This window comes from Amblyomma americanum, chromosome 1 (genome assembly GCF_052857255.1).
Source record: "Amblyomma americanum isolate KBUSLIRL-KWMA chromosome 1, ASM5285725v1, whole genome shotgun sequence".
NCBI lineage: Eukaryota > Metazoa > Arthropoda > Arachnida > Ixodida > Ixodidae > Amblyomma > Amblyomma americanum.
The window spans coordinates 129,746,906-129,765,628 of record NC_135497.1 but is presented as its reverse complement, the minus strand read 5'-3'; the positions used below and the strand labels follow the sequence as shown (position 1 = coordinate 129,765,628).

The 18,723-nt window shown below is 44.9% G+C and overlaps 1 protein-coding gene across 3 annotated transcripts in view; it reads right to left on the bottom strand.

Moving 5' to 3' along the window:
• LOC144113673 (retinoblastoma-like protein 2) overlaps positions 1–18,723 on the bottom strand; it is an 87,032-nt gene that overhangs the window by 61,048 nt on the left and 7,261 nt on the right. For all 3 annotated transcript variants that reach the window (XM_077646905.1, XM_077646902.1, XM_077646904.1), the window contains exons 6-10: positions 15,713–15,861; positions 10,893–10,957; positions 10,654–10,819; positions 9,092–9,264; positions 6,785–6,866 (exon numbers count right to left, since the gene is read on the bottom strand). In XM_077646905.1, coding sequence (XP_077503031.1) covers positions 6,785–6,866; positions 9,092–9,264; positions 10,654–10,819; positions 10,893–10,957; positions 15,713–15,861 — 635 coding nt within the window. The remainder of the gene's footprint in view (positions 1–6,784; positions 6,867–9,091; positions 9,265–10,653; positions 10,820–10,892; positions 10,958–15,712; positions 15,862–18,723) is intronic.

Genomic DNA, 18,723 nt, shown 5'->3' with positions numbered 1-18,723 from the left:
CATGTCGTCGACGAACGCACAGGTTAGAACAAAGTCTAAACAGGAAAGCGAACACGCCGCTGCGGGAACTGCAATGCGCCTGCAGTACGATGGGTCCGGAATGAACGCGAAGATGGCGAAACAATAAGAACCGAGAAACAGCTGAAGCAAGCGCTCCGTCAGTGTTGGTCTGTCATTAGGCCTAACGACTAGAGCCAAAATCTGCATCATATCCAGCGATATGCGGTGGCTTGCGTATAATGAGAGGAGTCTTGCATATCATCGAAACGGCAGTTGTTTACGGCTTTACGATAGAAAACTCAGAATTGCAGTGCGTTTTGACGCGGTTACGCTGACCTCACTTTGAAATGCACCACCATTTTCTCCCGCGCTCGCAGTCTCAGTAAAGCCGTATGCCTCCCATGCACTTGGCTGCTACCTCTTTCCTCTTTCCATATTCGGGACGAAAGACTTGGCACAGATGAGTTCCGCGAACTCGGACTGCTTTTCAAGTTCGTGCAGCAGAAGACATTCAAGAACCGTATGAATTCGAAACCACGCGGGCAGAATGTGCCGATTCGCACAGAATTTCAACATCGCAAGTTAAGAAGCTCCCTTAAAGTTTGAATTGCGTTTTGTTTGACCAAGTTTTCGATCTCTGCTGCAGTTAATGAGGTTCCACTGTACACATTATATGGCGATATGGGTACTGGCGGTGAGTGCGAATGAGGTCCGAAAAATCGAGCAGTCAGTTGCAGTGCATCTGAAATTTTTGGTGCTCTTATACATTGGCCCTATGGGCCATGTCGCGGTGCCGTGAAAAAGTCCAAATTATCAAGCATGTCTGAAAAATCAGGCATCAGAATTTTCGGTCGTCGACTGTATACAGTAATCCCTCGTTATAACGAAAGCACTTTACTCGAAATATCGCTTTATTCAAAATTTCTTCCGGTCCCGACCCAAACGCATGCATTTTAAGCCACATTACTCGAAGAGCATGGATAGCTTGACCCGCTTAGAGCAAAGTGGTGAACGGAGGCATCACCATGAGAGATGGCAACCCTTTTGAGCATGCAGTGTCAAATTAATGCCGCCGACAAATTAGTCTCATGCAGGCACAGAACAGGCCACAAAAGTACCAAACCTACGAACAATGACCTGCCTAGTAACAGGTACCAAGCGAGTGCCAAGTGCCCCCCGCTGTTTACAGCAAAGTGAACAGAAGCTCTCAAATTCTATGGTGCAGCGCGCTCGAATCGGTCGCAATTGCATCGCTGGTGTCCCCCGTGATAGAATCCACACAAAAATGAAGTTTTCATGACGCTTTGAGATATCAGAAAACCGCGGTCTCTTGGATGCCGAAAAGCGACCACAAGACCATGGGCAGACTTGGGCCATAGCATTCCATGGGGTGCGCTTGATGAGCAAAATTTTACTGCTCTAAAGAGCACTTCTGGTGCTGAAACGTGCCAAAAAGCACAAAAGAAGCGTCACTCCAATTATGAGCCCATTCACACTTGCGAGTCGCAAGTGAGCTGAGTTTTTGGCAACGACACCGACCGCAGACGCGCCGGGCAACGAACTGGGCTGCTCCCTGGCTGTCGTAGTTGTCACTAAGCCTAACCGTTTCACATCTGCCAATGCAGACGAAACACTTGAAAGCGCGTGAACGTCACTCCTGAGAGTTTTCGCCTCAAACGAGAAGGCAACCCGCACGTCGCGCCTGCAAGTGTGAACAACGGTGTTGTCGAGCTGCTGCCTGGTCACAAGGGACTGCTGGTCGCATGCCCTTTGCCGTGTTCAATGCGAGGAGGAACGATGACTTTGGGGAAGCAGTCTAAAAATTTGCTTGCAGCTCGCCATAATCGGTCTGCATCACAGTAAAACACCGCCCCTAGCTCCGTTGCACTTTTGACGGTGCAAATCGACCGATAACTTGCTGAAAACACGAAAAATCCGAGCTTTGCCAGCGGCGAGTCAGGCTGTCAAATGGCGGGTCAACACAACCTCGGTGTTTCCCCGCCGATTTTCTCGAGCCGGTCATGCCCGAGTCGCGCCATATGACAAGACATAACAATCTAAATGCCTGGCAGGGTTATTGAATTTTGTTCCTAGACATCTGTCAACGGTGCGGACGCGGCGCTGCGCAAACACCGACACTCGGACCGTAGAATTAGCACATTTTCATCGACAACGGTGCATCGAAAACTCTTGCTCTGCCAACTGCACGGCTGCACACCTCGGGAAAAAAATTGCCCAGTAATCATGCAAAGACTCTACTGCAAAACCATTTAATTTTCACGATCGCGTTTCGTACTCACAATGAGCGGCCATTAGTTTTTTGAGCACAACAAACACAATCTCAGACTCGAGCCACCGCTTTTGTGGCGCTTTCCAGTGCGATACTCATGTAGTCTTCTGCGACCCCCCCTCCCCGCTTCCATAAAAGAGGCCACTGTCTTCGGAATACCCCGAAATACCCCATAAAAGCGGCCTCATGGAATGCTTGGTCAGATTAGAGCAGGAGTTGCATGCGCCCGATAAGAACCTGAAACAGCCAAAGATCACTGCCTTTTTTGCACTTGAATAAAGTTTTGCTTCTGTGAATACATTGTATTTTGACTTCCTCACAGTTGCAGCGCAATTAAAGCTAGACTGTTTTAGATTTTCTCGAGTAGTCGCATATATCGAATTACCACTTGTAACGAATTCTTCCGCCATCCGACTGACTTCATTATAACAAGGGATTACTGTATTTATAAATATGGTGCACAGAACCTGCATATATAAGCTCTAAACAGTCCTTTGTGCACCTCTCATACTTTCCAGGAACCACAACAGCAGGAGCATGCAGAACGGCACATCATATACCCCAAAAGTGTCAGGTGACTCTGGGAACTGGCTCCTATACATTATTATGAACTGTGGCACATGCGTTTTCACTGCTGCTACCACGGGTGAGAGAAATTTCAGATCAATCCTGAACAGATGTTTCACCATGTTTCATATCATTCCTGAACATCCTACGTCATGTTTTATGTAGACTTTACTTCACTGGTGGCAATTGCGGCACTGTGCGCTTGTAAGGTACGCAAAGTAGTGAGAATTTATGCTGCTCACACATGCTTTAATAACAGTGCACCTCTCCCGAGTTCTTTCCTTCCTCTATGCGCTGGACGACCCACTGATGCTTGGAGCACAGATGCTTGCTCTGCCCAACCACACCTCCAGAGCCCTCCAGCTTCCGCTATGCGATGTGCCATTCCCCCACAACTGCACGGCAGTCTGTGGAAACTTCATCGCTAAAGTAAAGAGTGAGGTCCAGCTGTAAGATGTGCTCCGCAGCTCGGCGCACGGTGGACTGTGAAATGTTGCTCAAGTTTCCAGTCACGACTTGAAATGTGCCTGCGCTATAGAAGCGTAGCGAGATGAGCAGCTGCAGCATTGGAGACAGCGAATGACCATAACAATGATGGGAATGGCCAAGAGCATTTTGGACCACGCTTTGCAGCAGGCGAAAATTCAATTCCGAACAGCTTTCTTGCATTTTGTAGCAAGAGCCCGACACAGAAATCAGGTAATGATGCGAATATAAAGGGTGTTTCAGCTAGCTTGTGCTACAGTTTGCAAAACCACATCGCACTGAACGAATATTTGAATAGCACAGGGTTGTAGGCAGCCATCTCTGGCCAAGTCAGCATATTCTTACAACACATCACTCCCGCTGTATCTGTCAGTCGCAAGTGATGAATCTTATGGCGTTAGTCTTCACGTGTCCGTACGCCGTGACACCATCGCTGGCATACCTTGGAAAGATGAGGAGCAATCGCACATTCATGAATCGCAAAATCATAACTCACAAAATTATTCAACAGCTGCACTAACTTTAGCATGGTTGCCTGCATGGTTACTGCCACATCACAATGTTAGCACCCTCACACATGTTCCAACTGAAGGAACTTGAATACAGAAATAAACAGGCCACCGGTCACAATAATATGGTTCCAGATGGGAATGGGAAGGCTTCGTTGGAATTATGATGGTGCAGCCGAAGCGCAACCACACTGCCGTCGTTTCATGGCATATTACTGATAATTTCTTGCAGTTCAACATGGCTGCACTTCTCAAAATGAAGCCTTTGTCAAGCATTCAAGTTCAAGACAAGGAGTGTTTATGAATTCGGCGGTCAAAATGGGGTGGCCTCATCACTTTGGGAAACGAGAACAGAGGGGTACCAGAGTGTATGTGCAGAATGCAAACGTCCGTTGGGCCTTAGAATTGGCGGGCAACACTAACCCAAACCAGACGAAACAGTGTGCCCCCTACCCAACGCCAGATAGGGTCAAGAAAGATGGCGGCGTCCCTTGAAGCTGGGGCCAATGCCCTCACTACCAATTCGTCATTGCCACTCTTTTGTGTCTCACATTTGTCGCAAATGAATGGAGCACGAAGCATTTCCATTTGACTCAAGATGCCTGCACAACAAAATTTCAGCTATAAAATGCCGCAAAATTTAAGACTGCTTTTGTACTTGGACAGCTGCTAGGCTTCGCAAGTATGCGTTGTTTATCTGCCATGGGGAGAAGTCTAACATGCAGGATGTTCAAACAAGTTGGTGGTGCTCCCTTAAAAATGAGGTAATGAACTACAGTGGAGCTCTAATTACGTGTCCCCCGTTCATGCGACGACTCGCATTTTACGACGCATTATTGTGGGCCCAGCAAATCTCCCACACTGATAATGCATTATAAGCCTTGATTATATGACAGAAAATTACGCAGATCACACTTCATATGACAGCCAGCAGGAACCATCCGGAATGGGAGAGGCTGGTGGAGCACGTCACTGGCAGATGTCATGTCAGCCCAGGGTGTTTCAAATCGGAATCAAGGTGGAGACATGTGCGTGGAATGATGCGATCTGGTGCACGACGGCCTGTATCGACGGTTCTGCCAACAGCTCGAACTCCGCACATGCGACCCCGGGCCATCGGTGCGAGATGGCTCATGCCATGCCCACTTTTCCACTCGCTTCGCTGATGAAGGTGTTACGGAAATAATTGTATGTTCATACCAACATGAAATTACTGTACAGCCGGGAACAGGATTAGATGTTTCTATGATAAGCAATGGCTAGCTCAAAAGCACGTTCACTCCGGCATCAACGCACAGCACATAAAGCCTAGCGACATCGAGCGAGCGCTGTGTTGTCACCCAGCAGGATACATATCTCTGCGGCACAGCCACTCAATCTCCTATGGAAGGAAGATCAAGCAGCTGTGGCTGCGGGAAGAACGCCGCCGGCACTGGTACACTCCAGTCCAACATCAGTGCCACAAATGAACACTACAATTTCATTTTTTTTTTATGCGAAGGCGTATGCAGGCACTCTTGCCTAAAAAATACAAAGGGCGGAGTAACAGCAATTCTAGATGGAGTTGGAGTCTGAACAGAAAGACATGTCGTCGGCACGGTCATACCACGTGTCACAGTCTTTTCTGGAACTTCGTCCAAATCATCGGTTTCTAAGTGCATGTGACAGGGGCGCAGGTGCGCCTCGTTTAAACCTGCTCCTCCGATGCTTGGTCTCAGTACTAATTCTCATAGAATAAAAACAGGGGCTTTATTACATCTCATAGAGAAAATAAGTATCATTAATTTCAACAGCCAGAGCAGTGAGTGTGTTTATTACGTGAATGCATCCATTGAGCGAGATTTCCGATAATACAACGGTTTGTGCGGTCCCCTGAAAGTCTGATCTTTAAAGCTCTACTGTAACTTTCACATGCAATACATTCTTTTTACAGTCGCCGACCGATTTTTCGGTCTCGAAGGGACCCGAAAAATGGTCCGAATAATCGAACAGTCCGAAATATCCGATAAATACAAAAAACTCACTTTATAGAGATGAAATCGGCTTAAAAATGTCACTGATTTTACCTTGCGGAAAATTTCTCTTGCTGGCGATGATTTGCGCCTGTATCTGCGCCAAGATTGTGCTTTCACTGTACACGCTAGACAGCAAGGTCACCGCATTTAGTTGGAATACTTCCCACGCTTCTTTGACGGACTCGGCGGGGCCATGTTGTCCACAACCCGAGTGTGCACCACATCGCTCGTTAAACACACGCAAAGATAAGGCACTTTTCTTTCAAAGCAGCGGAACCGCCGGACGCAATCACAAAACGGCAAACGGATGTAACTTTGTGATGACTGAGCACCACTCAGTCGACGCGGTCAGAGAAACCCAAGTGACGAAACGGCGAATGGCGAACGTGAGACCCGCCGCGGTAGCTCAGTAGTTAGGGCGCTCGACTACTGATCCGGAGTACCCGGGTTGGAATCCGACCACATTGGCCGCGTTTCGATGGAGGCACAATGAAAAGGCGCCGAAAGTATGTCAAGCCAATCCAACTGCAGCGTAAATCTACCTCAATCCAAGCCACGCTTCCACCATGCTGCCGCCGCGGTCATCGGAGGAGGCAAAAAAAAGAGCAAGAATTCACGAACAAAACAAGACCAAGATGGCGGCACTCGGTTCGCTGGCTGAGAACCGGCATGCGCTCGAAGTTGGGGTATTTTTGGCGCTTTCTCGCAGCTCAGCGGCTGCCACAGCTTGTTCGGTATTTAATTTGAAGTACTTTCACGACGAATTAGGTGTTGATATTTGCAGAACAGGTAGTTTATGACACAAACTGTCAGAATATTCACTTTTCCAAAAATCGACTTTTTCGTGATTTTTCGGTTTTCAAGGGCCGCGTCCCCCCTTAAATTCTCTAATAACCACGATGATGCACAAAGTTTACCTGTGCATATGCACTGCAGAACGTGTCCCCCATCGTCTTCACAGTCTCCAAGATGCTGGCTTCCAGCGAAGGATCAAATGTGCTGAACAAAAAAATATATACACACAGAAAATCACCTGTGAAAACACTTCCTTAATTAAAAAAGGTCATACCAACAAAGGAAGTCAAGTGAAGTTTCACCTCTCAAAGCTACAAACAGCCTTGGTTTTTGAAAAGCAGCAAACTGCTGCAGATCACCAAGAAGATTCCTGCAGACCACCAAAGCTTCTTTAATATTAAAATATTATTACGCAACTATTTTTATAATTTGCCACATTTTAAGATGTCACCTTTGTAGCCAAGAGCCTATCATTTATGCTCCATGTGAGACTGCCCTGCCCAGAAAACCACCACAAAGGCAAACGTCGCTTACATACACAATGCATGCCTAAATAGACAAGAAAAGTGAAACACCTGAATTTCGCACAAAGTTATAGCTTGATGTCAAAAGGTGACCTTCTGAGGAAATGCAATGCTGGAAAGCATTCTGTGGCTTGTGTAAAATATCAATGCCTAACATGCATCTTTGCAATGCTCTCAAGACTTATAGCCAAACACATGACAATTAAGGAATTGGCCATGAAAGTTCTGTAAAACCTAGATCTTTTCTGTAAATGAAATTCACAATAATAATAATAATAATAATAATAATAATAATAATAATAATAATAATAAATACCTTTTTTCTGTTAAGAATTCTTCGAGGCACACTTTATTTATTTATTTATTTATTTATTTATTCGTCACTTCACAGGCTCCAAGCTTCGGAGCATTGTGTGAAGGGGGGGATTACAAATATAGGGGTAAGGTAAGGAGCATGCGTAACATGGTTATACAACGCTGGTTGACTGTTAGTACGTATCATTAGTTTTGTAACTCAGGAGTTCTGGCTGCTCACAACTTGAAGCATTGGAACAGCACAGGTATACGCTGCATAAATTCTTGGACCAGTTTTACTTTTCCAGTGGCACCAACAGTGACAGCAACACACTTTACTTCCAACACAAAACCTCTTACTCAGCAATGAACAACTCACCAGTGGCTACACTGCACACAGTACAAAAACTTTCATATTTTAAATTATTACACATCAAACCACACACAACACATGAGACAATGATGCTGGGCAGCTTCAGGTGCTAGTCAATTATCGAACCATTCAGTGTGAACAAAATTTCTACCAATCCTACCAACCAACAGTCCCCGAATTAGTTTCTCACCCGTACACTGAATACCCACGAGAAAATTATTTTAATTAAAATGCATTTGCACTTCACACGCTAATTTTGGCTACATGTGAAAATATGTGTTCTGGAGCTTACTCAGACCAAGTGTTTTTCACATTTCACTTCTTGCAATAAACTCAATTTTTTTTTTTAGACACCTTGTTATTGCCGTGGTGGCTCAGTGGTTAGAGCGCTCGGCTCCTAAGCCCAAGGACATGGGTTCAATCCTGGCCGCACCGGCCACATTTTGATGGAGGCTAAACACAAGTAGCACCTGCTTGCTGTGCAACATCAGTGCCCGTTAAGATTCCCAGGCGGTCGAAGTTATGCCAGAAGCCTCCACTATAGCACCTCTTTCTCTCTCCCTTCTTTCACTAATCATTTATCCCTTCCCTCCTGCCACAGTTCGGGTATCCACCAAAAGTGAGTGTTACTGTTTGATTTTTTTTTTTCACAAACCTCATCTGAAAAAAGAACAAAAGAAGCCTTCTCTCCATTCTCTTCTGCCCCCCCCCCCCCCCCCCTCCAACTGCACTCCCAAAAACCAACACAGGTATGTTTATAATGCTAAGTTGTCCAATTTGTTACCATTCATAGTTACAGCTCCTTGTGAGAACTGTAACAGATACATTCCCACCTCCAATCAATGTGGACAGTCACAACAACCTACTCCTTTTGACTTTCAATAGGAAACCACATGAACAGCACAGCACTGCATGTCAAGCATGTAATGTGAACAATGTGTTAATGCCCATCTCAAGTATGCATCTCCAAGAACTGTAGAAATGCTACAACTGCCTCAACAGCACTCTCCTCAAAAGTTGGAACTCCATAACTGAGTAATATCAGGCCCCGTGCTTAAAACGAGAAGAAGCACGCACTTGTAATCAAAAATGGATTTAGGAAGTTTCTCCCTTGTGTCCGGGCTGCCAATTTGCATGTGGCACCAAAACAATTCCTGGCAGAGCTCTAGTTACGTAGCACCAGCCCAGCACAGCCAACTTAGCAACACAAGCAGAAGTAATAGCAGCACAGTGCCTACCTGAACAGATCCTGCAGCTCTTTGCTTGGGGCATTTTTACAACCAGCCAAGAGAGCTTGGAGTTTGCTAGCACACTGAGTAGCCGTCGACACCGGACTGCGATTGATGGCCTCGCGGTTGTGCAGGTTGCTGCGACCTGTCAAGGGCGTCAAGAGCTGGGGAACCTCCACCAGCTGTTGGAACAGAACCATGCTTTAGTGCCTTTTCTGACGCTATACACACTGCTTTTACTTCAACTAAAGTAAGTACCGTATTTACTCAAATGTAACGCGAGTTTTTTCCCGGATTTTTTCCCCTTAAAGTCTACCCTCGCGTTATAGTCGAATACCGCACTTCGAATGGCCTATGGCGCGGTGCAGCCATTTCAAAGCAATAAGCCTGGTTTCAGTTTCCGGAGTTTTGCGATCTCATGCTGGCAACATAGGTACCGCAGAAGACAAATCCTCATCCATCCAAAGTCAAAGCGTTGTTCTGTCATTTTTGTTGTGTTTGTTGCGACCTTGCGCTCAACGCATCGTGCTCAGTACGACGCTCGTTTTAAGAGAAAAGTGATCCTGTTAGTTAAAGAGGTCAGGAATTCTGTGGCAGCTCGAAGACTTGCCCTCAACGAGTCAACCATCCACGAATAGCGGCTGCAACGGGAGGGGCTTTGTAAATGTGAGCCCCACCGCAAAGGATTTCGTGGGCCTCGCCACGGCAGTCACGTCGAGCTCGAGAAAAAAGTGGCGGGCTTTATTATCGAACAGCACAACCGTCTCATGGGGTTCAGTGTCGAGCTGATCTGTTGGAAAGTTGGAGACGTTGCTCGGGTGATGAGGTTCAGAGCATCTCGTGGGTGGGCCCAAATATTCATGAAGAGGAATGAATTCTGTCTGCGGTGAACATCAATGCGGCAGAAGTTACCGGGAAACTTCGATAGCGAAAAGGAGGACTCCGTTTCCAAGAACTCTACCACCGAAAGCGAGGAAGATGAATAAACATGTTGGCCACGATGTCAATTAAACGTACTTTGTTTTGCGTCCTTAAGCCTCGCGCTACATACATGGTTTCATTTTTTCCCCGCTGGGCAGCATGTAAAGTCACCCCTCGCGTTACATTCGCAGTTGCGTTACATTAGAGTACATACGGTATGTTGTTTGGTCTCCCTTGGTAGCGCTTGTGCTGTTTGGTCTCCCTTGTCTGTTGTCCTAAGTGCGCTTTATATAATTTTTGAAAATGAAAAACCAACTAGCTCAGATGTCAATTCTGCTTCAGTTCATTTCAAGCGCTTGTGTTGTTTGGTCTCCCTTGTCTGTTGTCCTAAGTGCACTTTATATAATTTTTGAAAATGAAAAACCAACTAGCTCAGATGTCAATTCTGCTTCTATTCTCAAAGTGTCTGAATGACTGATGGCACCCCATCCCCACAAACCATTTTATTACTTTTACGATGCAGAACTGCGAACTTTCCACAACTTTAGCAACCCTAAAACTAAGCAATCACTCACTGTGAAGGTAACATATTAATGCTCTACCTTACAACAAAGAGCAATGAGCCAAGTTGAAAGGGAAGAAGGCCATACCTTAACGACGGTGTCAGAATGGGACATCCGCAGTTCCCGCTGTACCGAGTCCAAGGTATGTCTTGGTGTACCTATCCGCTCCTGAGCGTTGTCATCGAGAAAGATCCTTTCATCCAGCTCGCCTTCCTTCAGGACACCCTCCTCATAGGTCTTGTTGAGCTTTTTCCTGAAAGAAAACATTCTTACCACCCTCTATAACAAGTAATAGCATTCATACTAACTAAAGAAACGAAACTCACATGCTGCTATCAAAGGCTGTCGGATCAAGAGAAAGTGCCAGAGTCTTCAAGTCCCCAAGCAGGATCTGAAAATTATTGGCAATTAAAAAAAAACTCTCAGCATGAACCTAGCCATTAAAAATACACACATGGGTTAAAGATAAAAGGACAGCACAGAATGCAGCAAATTAATTATGCAAACAAGAATAGCACTTCTGCTTTTCTTTTAAACAGAGCCCCTTATATCTACTGCACTACTTAGAACTGATGTAGCTAACAATTAGACCAAGGTGTGGAAAACAGCAAAAGCAAATTGTAAGTCTATAATTAAAATACAGGTTCAAAAAGCTTAATTCCCATTCACTGTTTCACCAAAACCCAAACGTACAGGACAGTTGATGCAAGATGTATTGAACAACTGAGCTTCAAACCAAACTCCCTCCAATGCATAATGCAAAACCAAACCCAAAATCCAAATAAAGTGACGCAGAAAACAAGATTTCCTACACAACAGCAGCAATGCATATAACAAATGTCAGCACAGAGAAGTAAAATGAGGCACGCTAATCTACTATCGCGATGGAAAGAAACGTGAACAATGCGGCACCGAGCTGCCCCACTGTTGGGATTTCTTTTCATGGCGCTTTTAACTGGGTGGTAAGAAAAAGACGTTCGTGTTGCTCTAGAATGCATCACGGACGACTCAAGAGTCTTTTTTGCTACCACCGAAGTAATAGCGTCGTGAAAAGAAATGCGGACAGTGGAGCGCCTAGGGTCCACACTGTTTACATTTCTTTCCACCGCCCCTGTACAGTCGCCGACCGACTTTTCGGACACGAAGGGACCTGAAAAATGGTCCGAATAATTGAACAGTCCGAAAAATCCGTGAAGTACAAAAAAATCATTTTATTGACATGAAATCGGCTTAAAAATGTCACTGATTTTACCTTGCAGACAATTTCTCTTGCTGGCGACGATTTACGCCTGTATTTGCACCAAGATTGTGCTTTCACTGTACACGCTAGACAGCAAGGTCACCGCATTTAGTTGGAATACTTCCCATGCTTCTTTGACGGACTCGGCGGGGCCATGTTGTCCACAACCCGAGTGTGCACACACCGCTCATTAAACACACGCAAAGATAAGGCACTTTTCTTTCAAAGCGGCGGAACCGAAGGACGCAATCACAAAACTGCGAACAGATGTAACTTCGTATGGACTGAGCGCCACTCGGTCAATGTGGTCAGAGAAACCCAAGCGACGAAAGGGCGAATGGCGAACGTATGAGACCCGCCGCAGTGGCTCAGCGGTTAGGGCACTCGGCTACTGATCCAATAAGGCACCGTCAGTCACCCCACAGAGGCGCATACATATTCGCGACGGATATTTCGGACTTCAAAAAGTTCGATTTTTCGGACTAATTTCAGTTGCCTGCGGACCAAAATCAGCCATCTTATTGGTTTTTCACCCTTATTGGTTTTTCGCTGGCGCGAAAGGCGCCATCTTGGATTTACTCTGCAGTTGGATTGGCTTGACATACTTTCGGTACCTTATATTTGCCAGTAGAGGTCCCTGCGCTCTGACACTTCGAAATAGCAGTCGGATTGTCATCGCCATCAACTTGCTTTTGTCGCCACCGTTGTCGTGGGCAGTTATCTCGTCTAATACGTTGAAAATTGGTCTTTGGGGACAGGAAATGGCGCAGTATCTGTCTCACATCTCGGGGGTCACCTGAACCGTGCATTAAGGGAAGGGATAAAGGAGGGACTAAGAGAAGAAAGAGGTGCCATAGTGGAGGGCTCCGACATAATTTCTACCACCTGGGGATCTTTCACAAGCACTGACATCGCACAGCACACAGGCGCCTTTGCGTTTCGCCCCCATCGAAATGCTGGCGCCGCGGTCGGGTTCGAACCCGAGAGCTCTGGATCAGTAGCTGAGCGCCCCAACCACTGAGCCACTGCCACTCGCCATTCCGTCACTTGGATTTCTTTGACCGAGTGTCACTCCGTGTTCACAAAGTTTCATCCGTTTGGCGTTTTGTGATTGCGTCCAGCAGTTCCACCGCTTTAAACGAAAGCTGCCTTGTCTTTGTGTGTGTTTGACGAGCGGTGTGGTGCACACTTGGGTTGTGGACAACATAACCCCGCCGGGTCCGTCAAAGAAGCGTGGGAAGTATTCAGCTAAACGCCGTGACCTTGCTGTCTAGTGTGTACAGTGAAAGCACAACTTTGGTGCAAATACAGGCGCAAATCATCACCAGCAAGAGAAATTTTCCGCAAAATAAAATCAGTGACCTTTTTAAGCCGATTTCATCTCAATACAGTGATTTTTTTGTACTTCCCGGATTTTTCTGACTGTTCGATTATTAGGACCACTTTTCGGGTCCTTTTGAGTCCGAAAAATCGGTCAGTGACTGTACTACATTTGATTCGGGTACCTGTTTGATTTGGTCATAGGTTGAAGTACAATATGCAGTCCGGAAAGGACACTGCCGTCGGCAGCAGAAAGATGAAAGCAGACAACCAAAAAAAAATAATGCAGCAGTTCACTGTGATTGCCAAAAACCAAACTCATTAAAATTTGGGGTAAATTCAAACTGTGTTTTCTGTGACCAGGGTTGTTATATTATACAATGTAGTGTATTTAATACTATATTTTGGTGGGCTACCTGCTTAATTTGATCAGACACTCAAAATGAATCGCAGGTCAGCATCTTCTGGAAAGTCCTCTGCCATCAGCAGCAGACAGATGAAAATAGATGACCACAAACAAAGATTGAATCACTTTACTGTGAGTGGAAACAACCAATTAGGTTTGATGAGCCGGACAAAACAGCGTCCTCACAAAGTAGTCGCGCAAAACCTCACTCTCACCCTCCAGCTTTTTCTGCTCCACCACAACACTTCTGTCGGCTTCCCAGCAGGGTGCTCCTTCTACTAAATGAGAGATGGCACAACAGCTATGCCACTTGCAAAAACTTTCTTTCTTAGGCCAACAATGCTACAGACACTGCAGACTGCCAAATAATTCAGTCAGAGTAAGCAAGTACTCCCTTCAAACATCGTGCTCATCGAAAACCACAATCAAATGCCACCTCTGTGCAAAGTATGAGCATGAAAAAGCCAGAGGTTTAGCTGGGAGAAGCACTCTTGGGATCACTTGACTGACACAACAGTCAGCTACATCCCTGTTAGAAAGGAAAAGAACAGTGAAATGACTAGCATTTCAGCATCAAGCACGGCTACTTATTTAGTACCTTTAGAGATATGCATCCAAAAGAGCATAGTGCACCAATTCAGTGATGCACAGTCGACGACCAATTTTTCAGACTTTCTAGATTCAGTGAAAACGTCCCAGAAACGTCAAATTTCCTGAAGAGATTCCTTTTAACTCCCAATATGCTGGAGGAAGGGGTCAGTAGTTTCGAGCACATTCTGCAGCTCCTCATGACTAAATCTCACCACACGTGTACACAGACAACAGGCGGCGAGCACTTTCACGAGTTCAGCGTACAATGGCTGTACTGCCTTCGGTATGTCACCGATGAATGCACGGGTTGGGACAATGTCTAGACGCAAAAGCGAACCCAGCACTGCAGGAACTATGTTGCACTTGCAAAACGAAGAGCCCGGGAACGAGAAGACAAAGACGGCGAAACAATAAGAACCCCGACAAACGGCCGCAGCAAGCGCTCCATCGGCACCGTCCTTCGTAACTAGGCCTAGCGACTAGAACCAAAATTGGCATCGTAATCAGCAATATGCACTCTGCAGTGGCTTGCGTATAATGAGAGGTATTGTGCCTCTCAGGAAAACACTAGTTGCTGACAGTTTTATGATATGAAAGTTGGGGTTGCTATTCATTTTGCTGCGGGCACACTCATCTCACTTCGAATTGCACCATCATTATCTTCCGCACTTGCTGTCTCCGTGAAGCCATACGTCTCCCATGCGCTTCACTGCCACCTCTTCCCGTATTCGGGATGAAGGACTCAGCACGGATGAGTTCCCGTGAACTGCAACTAATGTTCAAGCTTGTGCAGCAGACGATGTCCAAGAGTGGTATGAATTCGAAACCACACAGGCAGAATTTTCCAACTCGCGGAGAATATCGGCCCGGCGTTTAAGAGGCACCCTTTTAGCTTGAATTTCGGTTTGTGTGATCAAGTTTTCAATTTTCCTTGCAGTTCGAATCAACAAAGTCCCACTGTACACATTATATGGTGGCTAGGATATTGGGGGCAAGTCCGAAAAATCAAGCAGTCAGCTGCAATGCACCCGAAATTTCAGACACCCTTACACATTGGCCCTATGGGCGGTGTCGCGGTACCGCGAGAAAGTCCGAATAAGTAAGCACATCCGAAAAATCAGGGGTCTAAATTTTCGGTGAGCTACTGCAGGTTGGCTCTCCCATCATAATTGCCGTAGCACTAGAGAAACAGATTACAGCTGTATCTGTGCTCCAGCAGCAGTGAAATGACAAACGACACAATGGACACCATGTATAAGGGTTATACGAAGGAGCAGAAGCATGCTTTTTTATGAAAGCAAGACATTTTCTATGTGAATGTTTTTAAAATGCTCAACATGCATGCAACCCGAAGCACATTGCTTAACTACAATAAGTTTAGATGTAGACAGCAAGCACAGTGAGAAAAACTGCCACTTAATGCTGCTTTCCAGCAACAAGAGCGCATTTTAAAAGAAAGTAAGTTAAGCTCCTACATGCATACAAGATGTGTTTCAAGCATTGCACTGTAGCACAAAAAAATATTTTTCAAAACGCTGTCTTCTGCTTGCTGGCATTAACTAGACCGCTTTACACCATAGCTTATTTACCTTTTCTTCCATCAGCTGCTGAATCGGATACCTGAAATAGTGGGCTTTGAGAACTGAAGCATCCTCAAAGTCGCCATCATGGCTTTTAACCAGTTCTCGGATGATCCCGACATCCTGATTGTCGCTGTCTTTCAATTTCTCTTGGTGAGCTGCAAAAGCATATGATGCACCAATACTTTTCTGTAAAGATCAATATTTTTCATAATGATGCATATACAGTCAAGTTAAACAATAAAATTTTTCCCATTTCACTGCACAAGCCAAACATGCATCAATGGCTGCTTGTAAAATTGAAAAGTTCAAAGGCAGAGTCAGCCAGATTTCAACTAAACATGGTCCACCACCAGTCATTAGAAAATAGTCAACAAAGCCACACATCAATAGACAGGCCAATGATCAAATTGTGTCTAATGCTACGTACAGAGTGTATGGTGCACAGTGAAAGAAAATGCAAGTGCACACTTTGTATACACAGACACCACGAGAGCAATGAACACACAATGACTGTAATGCATGCCAATCCCAAAAACCAGCTCCTGCTAATATTGCTATAATTGCTAATATTGCTACAACAATGTGCTACAATTTTTAACTCATGTTTAGGGACACAGGCAGGATCATTGCATCCCATATTTGGTGACTGGTTACAGGCAGCTGAATACAACAAAAAATACTTTTTGCCATCATTACTCTTGAAATCCTGCTCTAATCAGAAACTGAAGCACTGTATTTACTCATGTCATGGATGTACCCATTGTTTTGATTGCGACAATATAAAGTTTTGCTAATATATTATGCCATGTAATGATAGCATTCCCAATTTTCATGAACTTTATAAAAAAGTGCATTCATATAAAAGTAAACATCACATTCTTACAAAAAAAACACTGATATTGTCTGCGTGACAAGTTCCACTAATACTTGTAGTTAAGCATTCCACGCTGAGACATGAATGACAAAGACCTTTTTTCATCTTGGCACAACATTCATTCCCCCTCTTGAATCCAGAAATCCAGTTTCCATGCAAAGTGTGAGCAATGGCGCATTCATAATATTTTTTTAAAACTTTCGAAAGCGCTGCTACGGGGGACACCAAGAGAAAGAAAACGAAGGTCAAGCGCTCCTAATATTCATAATATTCGTAATATTTAAATCAAGGGTTCAATTTTTCAGTATTAGATTTCTGAAGTTCAGTGCCGACTTGCCCTCATTTTTCGGCATAAAAGGGGATTTATAAGCTCCCATTGCTGTTTCAAAATGCTCGCTTTGGGCCTTTTCCCCAAGATCCTGAATAACTGCTCACTACCACTTGCATCAATGACCAAACAGTGTTAAGCAGGCAATACGACTTTACTGTCTTGTACAATGGCAATTGTGCAGATTAACTCTGGTTCCAGCTTCTTTAACTGCATGCACATGTGCCACTATATACATGCTTCTTTGTCTACCTTGTTAATGTGCTCAATTTACATGGAACAGCTAAAAGTTGTTCAAGCATTGTGCACAGCCTATACTACCGACTTATCGACTGTGCTCTTTACGCGGCACTTGCCAGCCACCCAGAAAAGCAACCTATTAGTGCTTCAAGCTATTTCACAAAGTAAGAGTTTACTGGTTTGACCCAGCTGCAGTAGATTCATTTTGACGAAAGCGGAATGCAAAACGCACATGTCTACCGAGATTATGGTACACAGTGAAGAACCCTAGATAATCAAATCAATCCATAGCCCACTATTACAGTGTGCCTCATAGTCCACAATGCTGCTTTAGCCCATAAAAATCCATTACAAACTGTTTCTAATTAACCTCATTACTTCTTCCTTCAAAACTTCCAGTAGGGTTTATTGGTTCATCACCACTTCCGAACAGAGTAGATCGCGGCATCAATCCAATCTGACGCACGTACTATGCAACAATCTCTACCTCGCCAATGGCCTGCTCCTTGCCACTTCGCTGCACCAGCACAGGTGGGCAGAGATTATCACGTGGTATGAGCATCATGGAATGACTCGATCTGGTTGACACCGTTTTGCACCTTCCCGCAGGTGCACGGTTTTCAAACTGCGCGAGGAATGGCCTAAATTAGTTGAACCACAGCGACGAGAGTAATCGTGTTTCTGAAATTCTAAAAACTGATATGGCTATTACTAACAGCCGGCTACAAACCTCTAATTGCCATTGGGCACCTATCGATAATAGTTAAAAAGTGAACTATTAGAATTTAGTTAATCACAAAAGTTAACTATTAGAATTGCTAATCCTTTACCAGCTAACGTGATTTGCCTGTTCTCTGACGTCCACCAACACTGGTATTACTATGCCCAAAAAAGCCTCTCTTTACCGTAAAAACACTATTTTTAAAAATTAGTGGCGGGCTTCCCGGAAACACCTGGTATACATAAAGTTGATTACCTAATTTTAAGGAATCAGGAGTCTCTTAATTCCATATTAGCATGAAGTGTCAGCCCTGCCATAAAATCCACCTGTGCAGATCACACCAAATATCTTTCATGGCTTTTAAAGGAAAAAACATATATGCAGTAAAAAAAAAAGACCTGTATGTACGTGCGTGTGCCTGCATGTGTGTGTGTCCACATACAGTCACGGCCATAATAATAATATGGAACAGACACATATCCACCCTCTTCCCAGTTTTTCTAGAGCTTTCTTGTTACCCATACACCCCTCCCCCCCTTATGAGGTACAATAAATTCCCCTGGGCCCCTACTGCAAAAAATTTCCAGCTATGTGCCTGATATGGAACGCTGACACTTTGGTGATCCACTCTTCTCACGCATTACCTACCGAAAATTAGAAGGTACTTTCTCCATATGATAGCAAATACCACTGATGCACTTGTGTTATTATAAACGCAAGAAAGGCTCATGTTTTTAATGGAACACGTGAGAAAAGTTCGAACGCTGAAGCGTGCTTTGTATTATTTTGTCCGCATCTATATGTGTGAATTCGTGTAAATGCGCAAGCACTAGAGTAGACGTTTGTTTTCACAA